This window comes from Leptinotarsa decemlineata, unplaced genomic scaffold (assembly GCF_025532065.1).
Source record: "Leptinotarsa decemlineata unplaced genomic scaffold, Ldec_3_MD MMD2_P_RNA_scaffold_5, whole genome shotgun sequence".
NCBI classification, from domain to species: domain Eukaryota; kingdom Metazoa; phylum Arthropoda; class Insecta; order Coleoptera; family Chrysomelidae; genus Leptinotarsa; species Leptinotarsa decemlineata.
Genome location: NW_027412532.1, coordinates 6,159,811 through 6,174,536, shown reverse-complemented (window position 1 = coordinate 6,174,536; position 14,726 = coordinate 6,159,811). Strand labels below are relative to the sequence as shown.

Genomic DNA, 14,726 nt, shown 5'->3' with positions numbered 1-14,726 from the left:
TACAGATTTAAGTGTCAACATGGCAACCATGTATTGGGATTGACTTTGAGCACGTGCATGGCGCATGACGTCAAGGTCAACTAAAAATTTATATTTGATTTATTCGATAACTCTTCAGTTGTTGCCTGTTATCCCGTTTTAGAGATTAATTTTTAGTAATTACTAGTGATAAGACTTGTTGTTTGACGTTAATATTGTTTTCGTATTTATATTAGTCCTAACGACAAATTATTGCCGGCCTTTTCTTCATACCTACATAGTTTCGAGATTTACGCCGCTCATGGTACGATTCTGCACAAAGAATTTCGTCGCCGTGGATCAGACATAAAAGAAGTTCGATTTCTTATCAAAAGAAGAAAACATCAAGGAGTAATAGTGGAATGGGAGATAGAGGTTGGAAACCTTTCGTATATGGTGGAATTGCATCTTGTGTTGCAGAATTTGGTGAGTGTTATAACCTCAAATACATATTTTGCCACATCCAGTTAGCTACCAAAACCTGACTGAAACAAAAATAGATTTTTAGAAATCTGGGTCACATTTATTCACAGTCAATATGAATTTTGGCAGAGTGTTTTGTTTTATTTATCTATCAATAAAAATTAAATAAACTGATGACTGAATTTTAACAGCCCTTCATGACTCTTAATATCAACACTTTTATCATGTGAATAATTGTGTGATTTTTATTTCAGATATAACAAATTGCTTCCTTGCTCCTGTTCCTTTTCTAGAGCCATCTCTTTATTTTAAAAAGAGTAGGATATGAATCGATACCAGAACTTTAATATCTGAGGTAGATCATCTTCACAATGTCCTAGTAGTGTATGTGTCTTGAAGCTGTTCAAAATTAATACATCATACATTGGACATTTCCCCATTAACAAAAAATATTTCCAATCTTTTTAGCTAAAGGTTAAAGTGTGAAATATTTTTGAAATTGACATTATTTCCATATTGAACTATTAACTGAATGATTCTTTAGATTGTGACTACAGTGTCTTCAACTATCAGGTGGAATTCTGATCAAAGAAGCAGCTAAATGTTAAGAAAAATTCATGTTAGAACAAAACCATTAGTATTTTGGATAAATTTTCTCAGATTTTCAAAAAAAGAATGATTATTTCAAAGTCATATAGAATGTAAATTGAGAGATCTTTCAGTTTATTCGTTTGGGTTCATATATTGAAACTACGTATATTGTAGTCATAAAATGGTTCACAAATAATTTAACCTAACCTTTGTCATTTTAGGAACATTTCCTATTGATACAACCAAAACAAGATTACAAGTACAAGGACAGAAGTTAGACAAGAAGCATTGCCAGCTTAAGTATAAGGGAATGGTAGATTGTTTTTTCAAAATTGCCAAACAAGAAGGATTTGCATCACTGTATTCAGGGTAGGTACCATATAAATATTTTGTAATTTGAAAACAGCAAATATCTTGATAACCCTTATCGTAAGTTCTGTCCACAAAATAAAAACATTTTGATTGGTAAATCAAATGTTTCATAGTTTATTTATCATAATTGAAGTGTTGTAACCTAAGGATAGATCAGAATTGCCTATGAAAATATTTTGAATAAATTGAAAATAGGTTATTTTAAAAACAGACCATAGACCACTGAAAAATTTTAAAACAGTTGCTGAGGGCTAAATGCCCTCAATGTTCAATTGACATTCATAAATTATGAAGAAGCCTTTGGACATTACTGACAATGTATTGTCATATTGTCACAATGTGATTGTTCATTTAATTTCCAGAACACATAGCGTCTTGCAACATGAGTAATGAAAGAGAATATTCCACAAACAATAGTTTAAAGTTCGCTAAAAAGTTGATGAGGAATTATTAGCAAAATTGTTTGACCACTATACAACAAAGAAATTCATTAATTTGAATACTAGAAAAACAAAAATTCTGAAAGAGAATCGGTGAGACAGTTCCAAAAGAATTGGTCGTTGCTGAGACTTAGAGATATAACCTTCTTCCTTACCGTCATAACACATATCACTGATGATGTCACTAACAGACGAAACGTTTGGTATTTCAAGTTCCATTCGACCAGCCCGGGTTTTGTTCTTTTTGCATTGTCAGTTATCTGTATGACAATATTATCAGTTGTTCTGTGAGCCATTCTCTTGTGAAGAAAATTGAGATGAGCAGGAAACATCCTCTAACCAGAATATGTTCTTCAGGGGCAATAGAATTCTATATCATAGTAAAGTTCTGCGGGATCAAAGATATATTTTGAAAGACAAGCAAAAATTTGGAAGCAATGGAAGTGTTTTTGTTATGACATAAATGAAAGAAGAATTACTTATTAACCAGGGAGCCTACTACTGATGATTTTTTTGAGTGATACATGGTAGTAAAGTTCATGATTATCAAGAACAATTTTTTAAATAAACTCGACCTCATTTGTGATAACCGCAGGATGGAACACCTACTTTTACTGTAGAGAGACCTAACACCTTTAATGGCCTACCGGTTCTCCTGAACTCGTCTCTCTTGACTCATTCTTGTGAGGTCATTTATATAATGAGGTTCATAAGAAATACAGTACTCTTACACTTCACAACAATAAATAATAGAAAATTTCTAAGCTGTCGATGGCAGGAACTTGCTGAAAAAAGGGTGGTGTTTTTGAGCCACTGCTAAGAATATCAATTCATCTTTAGGAAGAAATTCCGCATTGAGAAGGCCCTCAAACCTGACCAAAGATGCCGATATAATATACTATGGCTGTGAAAGCAATTAACAATTTCCACAAATATATGCAGATTTCCTCAGAGTAGCTATTCTGTGTCCAGATCTTATAAATGGACTCATAAACGTTTTATTTTAAATTTTATGTCTAATGTCAAAACTCAAATTTATACTTGTTTCAGTATTTGGCCTGCCGTATTACGACAATCAACTTATGGAACCATCAAATTCGGTACTTACTACTCTTTGAAAAGAATAATTCTTGAGCACAGCGAAGCCCAAGAAAGCATCACTATTAATGTATTTTGTGCTGTGTTAGCTGGAGCAGTGTCCAGCGCCATTGCCAACCCGACCGACGTACTGAAGGTGCGAATGCAAATTGCCGGAACGAATGGAAACAGCAGCATAAGCTTGTTGGATTGTTTCAAGGACGTTTATACTCATGAAGGAATCTCGGGTTTGTGGAGGGTAAGTGTTATATTTTTAAATATTTTTCCCTTGAGTTTGAATAAATTGTTTTTCAGGGTGTCAACCCCACTGCCCAAAGAGCTGCTGTAATAGCTGCTATCGAACTGCCAGTATATGACTTTTGCAAAATTCGTCTGATGACTCTACTTGGTGATAAGCCTTCTAATCATTTTATGTGAGTATGATCGAGAATCTGGGATGAACATCGGAATTAACTTTGTCTTTTCCTTCTCAGATCCAGTCTGATTGCCAGTTTTGGGAGTGCGATTGGTTCAACTCCTATTGACGTCGTAAGGGTGAGTTGAAATCAACGACAAAATTTTTTAGGGTGAACATTTCACTAGGAATAATGATATAATAATTTTTTTAGACTCGTCTTATGAACCAACGAAAATTGAAAACTTGTGGGAATCCGCTTCCTTCTCATATCTATTCAGGTACTTTGGATTGTTTTGTACAGACTTACAGGAATGAGGGTTTCTGGGCATTCTACAAAGGATTTGTTCCCACTCTGTTCCGGATGGGGCCTTGGAATATAATATTCTTTTTAACCTATGAACAATTGAAAAATTTGTATTAGTCGATTCCCACTTGCACTAGACAGGCATTTAGTGTACGCTTTTTTGACAATTGTGATTCCTATTGCACCAATTTTTATTTATTTTTACTCTTATTTTATGATGTATATAACGAATTGTAAAATGAATATAACAATAAACAGACTATATACTGTAAAAAAAATTTCAATCCTTAATGAATTTGTAGTTAAGAGAGATCATACTATTTTACGTCACAAAATGTGAATCGTAAACACTTCCTCAAGAGGTATTCAATTAATTTCTCGGTTGTTTTAACTGGGGCAAAAACCCACTCCGCCAAGAAATCACTGTAGAATTTTTTTTTAAGCTGCAAACTTCTAGACGTGAAAGGCACCGTATAACATCTATCAACCCATTATCTCTTTTAGGATGATCATATACGACTGATTTGATGCAGCACATTTTTACTTCGAAAATAGGGATTAAAGCTGATAAATTGGATTATTCATATACCACTGTTGACGAAAAAGTGGTGCATGGGTGTTGAAGAAATTTTCTCTCTCAAATCGACTCAGTACAAATTATTGAAAACATTTGAAATGGAGAATGTTCAAAGTCAAACAAGGAAGTTGGGCAAATATATAAATTATTCTCCTACGGTATTTACAATTCACTTACGAGGTATGTTCAGGAAATAACAGAAATGTTTGTTTTAAAATAAAAAACTTCTACATAAAAGTTGTCACCATCAAAACACTTCTCAAACTTGATCTTTGTGATAACCTTTAGCTTTTTCAGTGACAGGTGTTCAAGTTTCTCTTTATTTTTGGAAACAGGAAAAAATCACGAGGAGCCATGTCTGGCTAATATGGAGTCCAGTATTGTTTTTCACCAAAAATTCACGAACGAGCAATGAAGTATGAGCAAGTGCATCATCGTGATATAAAAGCCATGAATTTTTTCGATTGGTTCACACGAATCATTAGCGACTTCTCTGATTGTGACTCTGCGATCGTGCACAACCATGTTCTCATTGGTTGTTAATGTTCTGTGGCTTTCTTCATCTTCAATATCTTCATGACCATCATGAAAACATTATACCACTAGTGAACTCTTGCTTAGACTCTCCATATCCATAAAATTTAAAAATGTCTGTTATTGTCTCAACATACCTTGTATAATATCAGAATGCCAATATTAACAACGAACAAAACTGACCACACTGTCGGTTAACAGATGGGCATTCTTTTACTTCAGGGAGTCTTTAGTGAAAAAGTAGTAACTTTGATTAATATAAAAGGTAAAATTGTGGAGTACCAACACTTCTGCTAATTTACACTGTAACAATTTTTTTTCAAGTAGAAGTTTCATTAAAAAACACAAATTCTATAAAGAACTTCGTAACAAATATTTAATAACTATTTTGCATAGAGGAAATTCTACACATTCCACTTATTGAAAGTAAAAGTGTGATTGAATAGAATGTGGTAACCTTAGAGACCTTTCACCGAAAGGAAAGAGCCTATTTTGTTTATATTAACACGGTCCAGTTGAGAAAAATCATTCGATTTCTTCTAAACTTGTCTTACAAGGAGTCGAACACTTTCCTCCCCGGTGAGAGAAAGTGTAGAATGAAGGGATGTTCCTGAATGTGTCCCACGACTTGTTATCCAGTTCAGCAGATGCCTTTATTTCTTTGAAGTCTCCTACTACTTGCAGAACGCCATACATTATAATGAACAAACTTAGGATTGTCTGAATAAGTATCTGAAAAAAGATGTTATTGGGCAATAACTACAATAAACAGAAACCAAAACAACTCACATCCAATGGTAAATGCGTGAAATCCAATTCATTTAATCTGAGATATGATCGATCTGAAAGAGAATCCACAATAGTTTATATTTTGAAGCCTATACAATACACTTACGTTGCGCTGCAGAATATGCTGAATGGAATAATGAGACGAATCCTATAGTCAATACGCTTTTTTGAATAAATGTGGCCATTTTTCAGTCAATATTTTGTGAATTCAATTTTATTTACCAGAAAATGACTTAAAAATGCAAAAACCCACTGACATACAAGTTGGATTGGCCGTTACGTCACTTTCACTTGAATGTAGTTAGTGACTACATTAGAGAGAGAGAACTGTGTAATATAAATTCCGTGGGTGGCAAATTATGTCACCACCACAGCTATGCGTATATATCTTTCAGATACTCGAAAATATTTTTTTGTTCCATTCGTTCAATATCGTTCATAGATATGAATCGACCTTATTCGGCTCTCTTGAATTTTCTAAAACTCAATTCCTAATTTTTGTTTCTACTAGTTGAGTCAGAACTGATTCTTCTAACTGGTTCAACAAAAGCCCTCCAGGTAATAAGCCAATTGTATCATAAAATTTGATGAAATGTGTTCAGAAATACCAGTTGATCATTTTGATGAAATGAAGATAAAGCTCTACTAATGGTACAGCTTCTTTACCAAATACTTTGATCTACAACTTGTTCGGATGTACATTCAAATGTTTTGACAGAAAATGAAAACGCTACTCATTATTAGCCACATTTGCCACCCACGGCATCATCCTTTTTTAAAGTGTTGGTCGATGCTCTCTTTCTAACGGCCAGTCCAACTTGTCATGTCTATGACTTCATAAGAAAACACAGAACTATAAGTTATAGTTCTGTGTAAAAAAACAATCAATAACCTAAAATTTTTCTTCTTCTATTTTGCATCTTTGGCACGTCGTCTGTGTCTATAGCCATAGAAGAGAGAACATTGACTCCATCAACAGAAGGACGGATAAATTTACGTTTTTGCATCACACTCATACAAAACCTCACGAAAGAGACACATCACTGAAGAAGATCCATAAACTTTTTGACAATCTTGAGGTGATTGTTACAATCGGACATGAAACGCCTCCAAAAAATTCAGAACGTTTCTCTTATGGTTTGATCACATCTCAGCTAAATTTTAGGAGTATGGCTGGCTCAGACTGATTCAAATTAGGCAACTCCACCTTGTTACAACTTACAAAGTTATCTCAAAGGACACCTACTATTTATTTGAAAGATACTAAACATTTGAAACACTGTCAATGTAAAACCAGAAATCGTGGTGAATTTATCCTTCCCAAACACTCCACAGCTCGTTTTACTCCTCAAGTTTCATATATAATTCAGTTCTCCTCTATAATGCACTTCCCAGTGAGTTCAGACACTACATGTTATATGTAACTTCAAGAAGAAATTGAGACTGCACTTGAGATTAGCTGCATACTTCAATTGGATGCCGTTAAATGCTCTTTTATATTATGTTATTGCAGTTTTTTCTTTTTCTGTCTACTACTTCATCTTTCATTTTTTTGTTAAACTTTCAAATATTCTTTCACAAGTTAAATATTTGAATATGTATATTTGTGTCCTTTCAACTAGGTAAGCTGAAAAACAGCTCAAGCTCAACTTCGCCTTCCATCTTTATGTTTGTTTTTGTATGTTATTACTCTTGTTTATCAATAAAGCCGATTATTATTATAATCTCAAAATTAAAACATCAAAATTTCACAAGTCATCCATCTATTCAAGTAAAAATATAGCCTATCTATATTAACAAATTAGGTTTCCTTAACTGAATCACATTTTAAAATAACATCCAAAATATAAAATACAAAGTACGATAGCAAACACTGGATTATTCCTCAGGCAGTCTTCACACACAGGATCATCGACCCTCAACTGAAAAAAATAAATAAATAAAGGTTCTGTTCAATTGAAGTTGGGAAAACCTATAAAAAATATACTCACTGTAGGAGCTAAGATCAATTTCATCAGGTAACTCCGTAATATTAACATCAAATCTCTCTTGAACCTCGTTCAAAATCTTGGCATCCCCCTCTTCGGAAACAAAAGTGATGGCTAGACCTTTTGTACCAAACCGGCCTGCCCTAGCCACTCTATGTAAGTAGGTATCGGAGTCTTCTGGCATATCATAGTTGAAGACAATGTTGACCCTTTCAATGTCCATGCCACGCCCAAAGAGATTCGTAGCTACCAATATTCTCTGAAAAAAATTACAAAGCGAATTAGAACTGAAGTTTGAAAATTTTGTCAGAGTTCTTAAATGAGCGTCATTTCAGAAATAATTCCACTAAGTAAATAATCAGGGTATTCATATGTCCCTACGTAATTGTCATCATGTGAACAAAAAATGATTGCTAAAAAAATGTTTATCCCGAAAAGTTCAACAAAAACGACATACATACCTTCTGGAAATCTTTGAACTGCTCATACCGAGACAGCCTCTCTTTCTGGTCCATTCCTCTGTGAATTCCTATAGCTGGGAAATTCTGTTCAGTCAGCAACTGTGCCAAAGCCACACACCTTTGAACGGACTTCACAAAAATGACCACCTTAAACAAAATTTTCTTTTGAACAATTGAAATAAAAATTGACTTACTTCAAAGTTAGCCTAATGAAATCAGTGAGAGAGTTCAATGAATTATAATCATAAATCATAAAGTCTTATTCATCATTTCGAATAGAATTATTGAATATAGTAAATGATTGTTGGAATGTGTAGCTCATCTATTTATTTCAAGGGAAAAAACTTGGCTCTACATACTTAGTCAATTGAAATAATTTGGAAAAATAACATTTTTTGCCTTACTGTAAAGATACCACCATTGTCTGAAGAATTGTAAATTTCAAAAAGATTTTAATAGAACAAACAAAAAAGGAGTTAATTCATATAGTCAGTCAAAACAGACACAAACAAGTCAAGATACAACTGAAAATGGAGAAAACTGTAAATTTTCTGTCATCCAGATGAAATTAAAAAAATAATCTTGGTAACAACATCCTTACCTGATTAAATTCGAGAACATCGAGCAACTCAAATAATTTTTTATTCTTTTCATTTTCTTTGAGTTTAACGTAATGCTGTTGTAATCCGTGCAACGTCAATTTGGCTTCATCGTCTACATACACCTCCATTGGCTAAACAGAGAAAAAGTTAGTACATTGAAATTATGTCTTAGATTATGTATGCCCGAAAAACATCAACTAGATATCAGACTGATGTCTAAAAGCAATGAAACTTGTCGGAATCTCCAGAGTGAACATTATTTTTTTTACTACACAAATGGTGAAAATGACAACTGAAAATCGAGTATTTTTTATTTGAAAAAGCTGTCCCTGTAACCTAATAAGAACCCTTGAAATTGAAAGATATAAAAATCGCCATGTTGAAAAAGTATCAGCATAATGAATGTATTGATAAAAATATTACTCACTTCCCCCACAAATTTTTTGTTATATACATTTAAACACCACAAAAATTATAAAACAACAGACACTCTGGATTACTGAAGGGCCTACTTTCTGCAGTACAAACAATGACAGGTGCAAGTGCTTTTGACGAATATAAGAACTTCCCGTTGTATAAAATATTAATTAAGTATATTATCAATGCTTTTCTGAATTTGAATATTACAATGTTGAAAACTTCCACGAAGCTAGCATCCAGCATGCCAATCCGACGAGTTTAAAGTAGAGGTGAAAAGAGGAGTGAATTTTTCGGTGACACGTCAATTATAAAATAATACCCTTTCTAAAAAGGGACAGAGAGCAGCTACAAACAGCAGCTGCAGGTTATATAAGTTGTTTCTTTGGCAACCAGGTTGAGTCATTCCCACCAAAAATTATTTACTGCCTCTGCTCGGCATGTTCTAAAAATGAATTAGGGGAACTAAAAAAGTATCTTTTCCTGTCCCAAAAAAAGTATTGTATTATTAGATGGAAAGGACAAGTACAGATACTTGACAATTTCAGAAAACTTTAGCCAAAATAGAGCAAATAACCAAGATGGAGCAGTCTCAGAAGCAAGTGAATATATCTGTCAAATATAAAAAAAGTAAAGTAAAATTTCATTCCTTCCATAATATTGCAATACTATGCAAGGACCAAATACTTGTTTACATGAAACCACCTCAAACTAACCATGAATTCTAAAATTCACTAGCGCTCGACCTGATCATTGAAATCTCTGCAAAAAGCAGCCTTTTTTGCAATCGTCGAAAAGCTGCCTAACATCAGGAATATTAATACGTTTTGCAATAGTTACGGCATTGGCATCGCTCCTCAGTACATACAATCTGCCTAATCTCGTATCGTGCCATCATTCCAAAGGGATACAATTGATGGTCCATTGTTTTGGGAAACTTTCCATCCCATTTGACAAAAACAAACTGCACCAAATTCCGTTTCAGACAAAACAAATAATATTTTAAGAGACTCTGGTCACTATATGGGTGTTGAAGAAATTTTTCTGCATTGTAGCTCGGCCGAAAAGTCTGTATCGCGAAACCCTCAAACGATAATGAATCTTCCTTCGAAGATCTTCTATTCCTCTTCTTAGCCCGGCCCAACCCCTGCCTACTCGTTGGGCTACAATGCGCTAACCGATAACCGTTCACCCCTTTTATAAACTTTCTGAGACATTTTTTCTGAATTTTATCCTGATTATTACCAACTGTTTAACGATCTTCATTTAACGATACGAGGATAGCGAGCGGGCACTAAATTTGTATTTAAATAATTTTCAATTACATCTTGCATGAATTTCTTGCACACCGGCCTGATTTCTTTGCTGAGTGTGGCACTAAACATCATCACTTGCTTGGTGTGAGGGGTGTTTCTGTAGATTTCCTGGACGTCTCTCCTCATATCTGAAATCAAATTCAAGAAATAATTACCCTGTTCAATAAAGTTAACCAAATCTTACAAAACATTTTTGCTACATTTCACAATTAAGTTCCAAATGAAACATGTACATTCGATATGGAATTGAAACAAATATTATTGACAGGAACACTTCACAACATAAGAAAACACACTGAAATTCAATATCCTTAAGTGTACTTCAAGTTGAGGTCAAAAACACTATTTTCAATACCTCATAGGCATTTCTTTGAAGTTATGAAACTGAAAACACATTAATTTGTTGTACAAGATTACGACTGCAACAAAATTTATTCATGCCAGAACAGTAGTATGTAAAAAAATTCATACAGTTATAGGATTTGATTCTCGTAAAATGGAAGGAGAAATTTTTCCAAAGAGATCATTACTTTCAGGAAAAATAAAATGAAATTTCTAGGGATGTGTTTATGTACCATCATAGAGACATGAACAGAACAAGTCATATTCTTGTACAAGAAATGCGTTTGTCTTCCACAATTCAAAGAGATGCTAATGAGGTGTTAAAAACAAGTGTAGAATATCATGAAGTTCGTTCCTGAAGAGTAAATTATACATCTACTCGAAATACTTAAGCAACCACTGCTTTTGTTTGTATTTTTTCATGTAGTTTTATGTGGAAGATAAAAATCCCCCAAAAAAAAGCAATAAAAAATCTTTGAATATGAAGCAATTTTAAATGTTTAGACTGGCAAAGTCAAAACAGAGTTCCCAAAATATATTGGGATACCCATGAGATGTGAAACACATATCCTCATCTCATTTAGAATTTCCAGCAGTTCCAATTCAAAACTAACAAAAATTTGGACATTCGATTATAAAGCAGAGTAAATGTTGACTTCCAAACTTGCAATTAGCAAAAATCTACAGGGTACAAGAGAAAAGTTGCAATTTTAGAAGTCACTCTAAATAAAAATTGCCAATAACCATTACTCACCCAACAGTTCTAACATTTTATCGCACTCATCAAGAATGAAGTGTTTCAGGTTCTTGAGGACTAGCTTCCTAGACTTAACAAGCGCCAAAATACGCCCAGGCGTCCCCACAACAATGTGTGGACATTTGTTTTTCAATACTTCTTCATCATTAGCAATAGGCATTCCTCCGAAAAAGACGCCCACCTTGACACTGGGCATATATTTACTGAACCTCTCGTACTCTTTGCTGATTTGGAAGGCCAGTTCACGAGTGTGACACATCACCAAAACGTAAACAACATTGTCCGCTGGTTCCAATTGTTGCAGTGTCGCCAGAACAAACACTGCCGTTTTGCCCATACCAGATTTGGCTTGACATAAAATGTCCATGCCAATGACAGCTTGAGGAATACATTCGTGTTGAACTGTAAAAAATATTTTGTGAATACTCAATCACAGCCGTCTAAGTCTAAGAATCATACCTTCTGAAGGGTGTTCAAAACCGCAGTCAACTATAGCTCTTAGAATTTCTGGTTTCAATAAAAAATCTCTGAAGCCTGAACTGTGTATGGATACGTAAGTGCCCTTGACCCCTTTCTTTTGTGCTTCATTAGCTGTTGTCTCAGTGGTAGTCTGTTCAGTATTTTCTTCATCTTCGTAGTCCAAAAGATCATCTGCATCTGCCATTGTTCAAGACCTGAAGTGAAAGAACAATATGTGAATAAACAAAGTGAACCTACAGTGGACCTACAGAACTAGATCATATTCAAAACGAGAATATTGAAGTTGTGTTTGACGGAGAGAATGAGCTGAACTTGAATAAACATAGAAAATCAGTGAAAAAGATCAAGAAAAATTCGACAACGTAAATACCTGAATATACTTATCGACTGTGTTGTGAACAGAGGACAATTTTGATGGTACTGATGTATTCTGGTCATTATTAGACCCTGTTCTAGATGAAATCATATTCCAAATTAGTATGTGGTACAGAATGGAAAATTTTTAGAAGTGGCTAAGGAATTACTTCAGTTTTATTGGCTTGTGCAGAAGTACATTCAAAATTATACAATATCAAGAATTGGAAGACACAAAAATCACTATAGATCAGTATATATACACAGATAAATATAGAGATATGAAGCTCAGAAACACAAGGCAGTTGAAAATGAAAAACATGGATTCTCAGAAAAGCGACATACAATTCAAAACTAGTACATGAATCTACCCTAACTTGTATGAGCCGCCAAATCAATAAATAGCCCGGAGTATCTCGGAAAAGATTGAAATTATATAGTGACCCTAACAAATAACTCTTTAGGCAAGTACCACAAACCCTTGCAAGAAAAAGTGATATAACTCTTTATGCAAGTACCACAGACCCTTGCAAGAAAAAATGATTAGAAAAACTTCTACAACTTATTACATTAAAATGCCTGCCTTTTTTCAACTGCCACATGCAATGTGCATTTTTCTTTAGTTCAATAAAAAATGAGACTGAAATTACTTTTTGATTGAACATAGTGCCGCTTCATATCAAGCCATCAAAATTATAAAATGGCTTCTAGCGTGCACACACATTTTCCTATAAAACATCTTGAATATTTTCTGTTTATATCAAACTTACTCAGTAGTTAACGTACTGAATTAATCAATCAATTTGAAAAAATAATAAATAATGACATGATTGATTTAGTAAAAAGGGATACACACTTACCCTGTTTAAAGTTCAGAATATCCCAAACAGGCAAAACTCAACGACGCAACGAAGAAAGGAACAGAAAAGAGAATGAACGATGTTTAATTTATCAAACACACAAGCAGTATAACACGATTTCTATGTTGCCGGTGTTACGTCGAAGGTTAGCACAGAACACTATCCATTCAACACGAATATATGACAATGATGATTTTCTTCTGTTTAGAATGACCTTTTGAAGGTAAGAAATTTCATTTACCTTCAAAGTACCAACATAAATTGAACCTTTACTATGTTACTGGTATTTAGATATATCTATAAATGTGCAGAATGTTTGTGCCAAGATGGGCATCAATCTAGTTCTTGAAACCGTTTCGGATGGATTGTTCCAACCAATAGAAACTGGATCACAATCGATAAGAACCAAAGAGAAATCAGTTAACACACTGATGAAAATCAAAACATGACAGATACATTTTGTTAAAAATAGCATAGGAACATATACTTGTATAATTCCTATTGAGAAAAAATCTTCACTCAATGAGGTAATTGAATATCCACGAAAATATATCATTGGAGTCTGGAAAATATTAAATTCTTCCTTCCATGATGGGGTCTCTGAGTAATAAAACTCATTTTTACCAACCGTAAAGCAATATTTTTTCATTTCAAAAGTATCGAATATTTCAATTTTAAAAATATAAAAGAAGACAATGACATTTCATTTGGAGCACACACATTTTTTTCTATTTCGAATGACGAATACACAGAATGTCATGATCAACAGCATTTACGCCCGAATGATAAACATATTTAATTTCATCGTTCTAGACATTTGCGGATACTACTATATCAAAATGTGTATGGAAATGTCCCAAGCTCACTTAAGTGTGGCAACACTTGGCTTCACAAATGAGTTTCGTTACCAACTGGCCTAGTAGTTCTGGTTGTTGAGGCTGATGAATGGAAAATAAAAATGAAATGAGAAGAATATGTTCCTAGTGTTCATTTTTTAGTTTCATTTTACTTGCTGTTTAGAGTTGTTTCTATTGTATTTATTTTACCGTACATACCAATAAGAATTTTTTCCAAGTTGACAAATCTGTGTGTTAGCCATTAGCATAATATATCGTTGATATTAATTATTCGATTTTTTAGTCATATTTGATCTTTTCATAACGGCTCGAGCAAACATGATAGTTGAAACTAATGATAAATAAATATATCGTCAACTTAAAAAAAATACATTGTTTCTAATGGATTCCTTATCCGATATCGTTCATTTACGTAGATTTTTTTAAATATTTTCAAAGTTCAATTTTTTCAATCCAAATGAAGTAGGAGTTTCTATACACCGTGAAATTTCATTATAGAAAGTCGTTCAAAAGAAACTTGTCAGATCATCAGAAAAAGTCTTTGAATATTAAAAGAAACAAAAATTAAATTTCGACAAGTCATGGAAATGAATATTGACAAGTCATTGAAGGAATGTAATGAGCGTTTCAATAAAACTTCAATAATATCGTCTGGCTAAGTTGCCAGCGAAAGATAAAATAATGCTTTTGAAACTAGAAAAACGTAATCTACTGTGAAATTTATCGATAAAATAATGTTTTGAATTCAC

General features: G+C 33.6%; 3 protein-coding genes across 3 annotated transcripts; 1 reads left to right on the top strand and 2 right to left on the bottom strand.

The window, feature by feature from the left end:
• The first annotated feature begins 60 nt into the window (after window positions 1-60).
• On the top strand, window positions 61-3,921 carry Bmcp (uncoupling protein Bmcp mitochondrial). Its single transcript, XM_023161967.2, has 6 exons — window positions 61-444; window positions 1,254-1,401; window positions 2,895-3,180; window positions 3,237-3,355; window positions 3,416-3,476; window positions 3,551-3,921. The coding sequence occupies exons 1-6, from the start codon at window positions 381-383 to the stop codon at window positions 3,758-3,760; spliced, it is 888 nt and encodes a 295-aa protein (XP_023017735.1). The 5' UTR covers window positions 61-380; the 3' UTR covers window positions 3,761-3,921.
• A 1,182-nt stretch (window positions 3,922-5,103) lies between these two features.
• EMC5 (ER membrane protein complex subunit 5) lies at window positions 5,104-5,844 on the bottom strand. The gene is made up of 3 exons (XM_023161968.2): window positions 5,650-5,844; window positions 5,544-5,596; window positions 5,104-5,486 (listed from the first exon to the last, which is right to left on the bottom strand). Exons 1-3 carry the CDS (start codon window positions 5,726-5,728, stop codon window positions 5,280-5,282), a joined length of 339 nt encoding a protein of 112 aa, XP_023017736.1. The 5' UTR covers window positions 5,729-5,844; the 3' UTR covers window positions 5,104-5,279.
• Window positions 5,845-7,289: 1,445 nt separating this feature from the next.
• Window positions 7,290-13,278, bottom strand: LOC111506764 (ATP-dependent RNA helicase 25E). The gene is made up of 8 exons (XM_023161969.2): window positions 13,121-13,278; window positions 11,886-12,100; window positions 11,424-11,828; window positions 10,337-10,455; window positions 8,594-8,725; window positions 7,993-8,139; window positions 7,535-7,790; window positions 7,290-7,465 (listed from the first exon to the last, which is right to left on the bottom strand). Exons 2-8 carry the CDS (start codon window positions 12,088-12,090, stop codon window positions 7,452-7,454), a joined length of 1,278 nt encoding a protein of 425 aa, XP_023017737.1. The 5' UTR covers window positions 12,091-12,100; window positions 13,121-13,278; the 3' UTR covers window positions 7,290-7,451.
• Between the last annotated feature and the right edge of the window lie 1,448 nt (window positions 13,279-14,726).

Coding starts and splice junctions, on each gene's coding strand:
- Bmcp (XM_023161967.2), top strand. CDS start 381: ATGGGAGATAGAGGTTGGAAACCTTTCGTATATGGTGGAATTGCATCT. Junction 445..1,253: donor ATCTTGTGTTGCAGAATTTG/GTGAGTGTTATA, acceptor TTGTCATTTTAG/GAACATTTCCTATTGATACA. Junction 3,181..3,236: donor GAATCTCGGGTTTGTGGAGG/GTAAGTGTTATA, acceptor ATTGTTTTTCAG/GGTGTCAACCCCACTGCCCA.
- EMC5 (XM_023161968.2), bottom strand. CDS start 5,728: ATGGCCACATTTATTCAAAAAAGCGTATTGACTATAGGATTCGTCTCA. Junction 5,597..5,649: donor AGCATATTCTGCAGCGCAAC/GTAAGTGTATTG, acceptor ATTCTCTTTCAG/ATCGATCATATCTCAGATTA. Junction 5,487..5,543: donor TCACGCATTTACCATTGGAT/GTGAGTTGTTTT, acceptor ATCTTTTTTCAG/ATACTTATTCAGACAATCCT.
- LOC111506764 (XM_023161969.2), bottom strand. CDS start 12,090: ATGGCAGATGCAGATGATCTTTTGGACTACGAAGATGAAGAAAATACT. Junction 11,829..11,885: donor TTTTGAACACCCTTCAGAAG/GTATGATTCTTA, acceptor TATTTTTTACAG/TTCAACACGAATGTATTCCT. Junction 7,791..7,992: donor AGTTCAAAGATTTCCAGAAG/GTATGTATGTCG, acceptor AATTTTTTTCAG/AGAATATTGGTAGCTACGAA.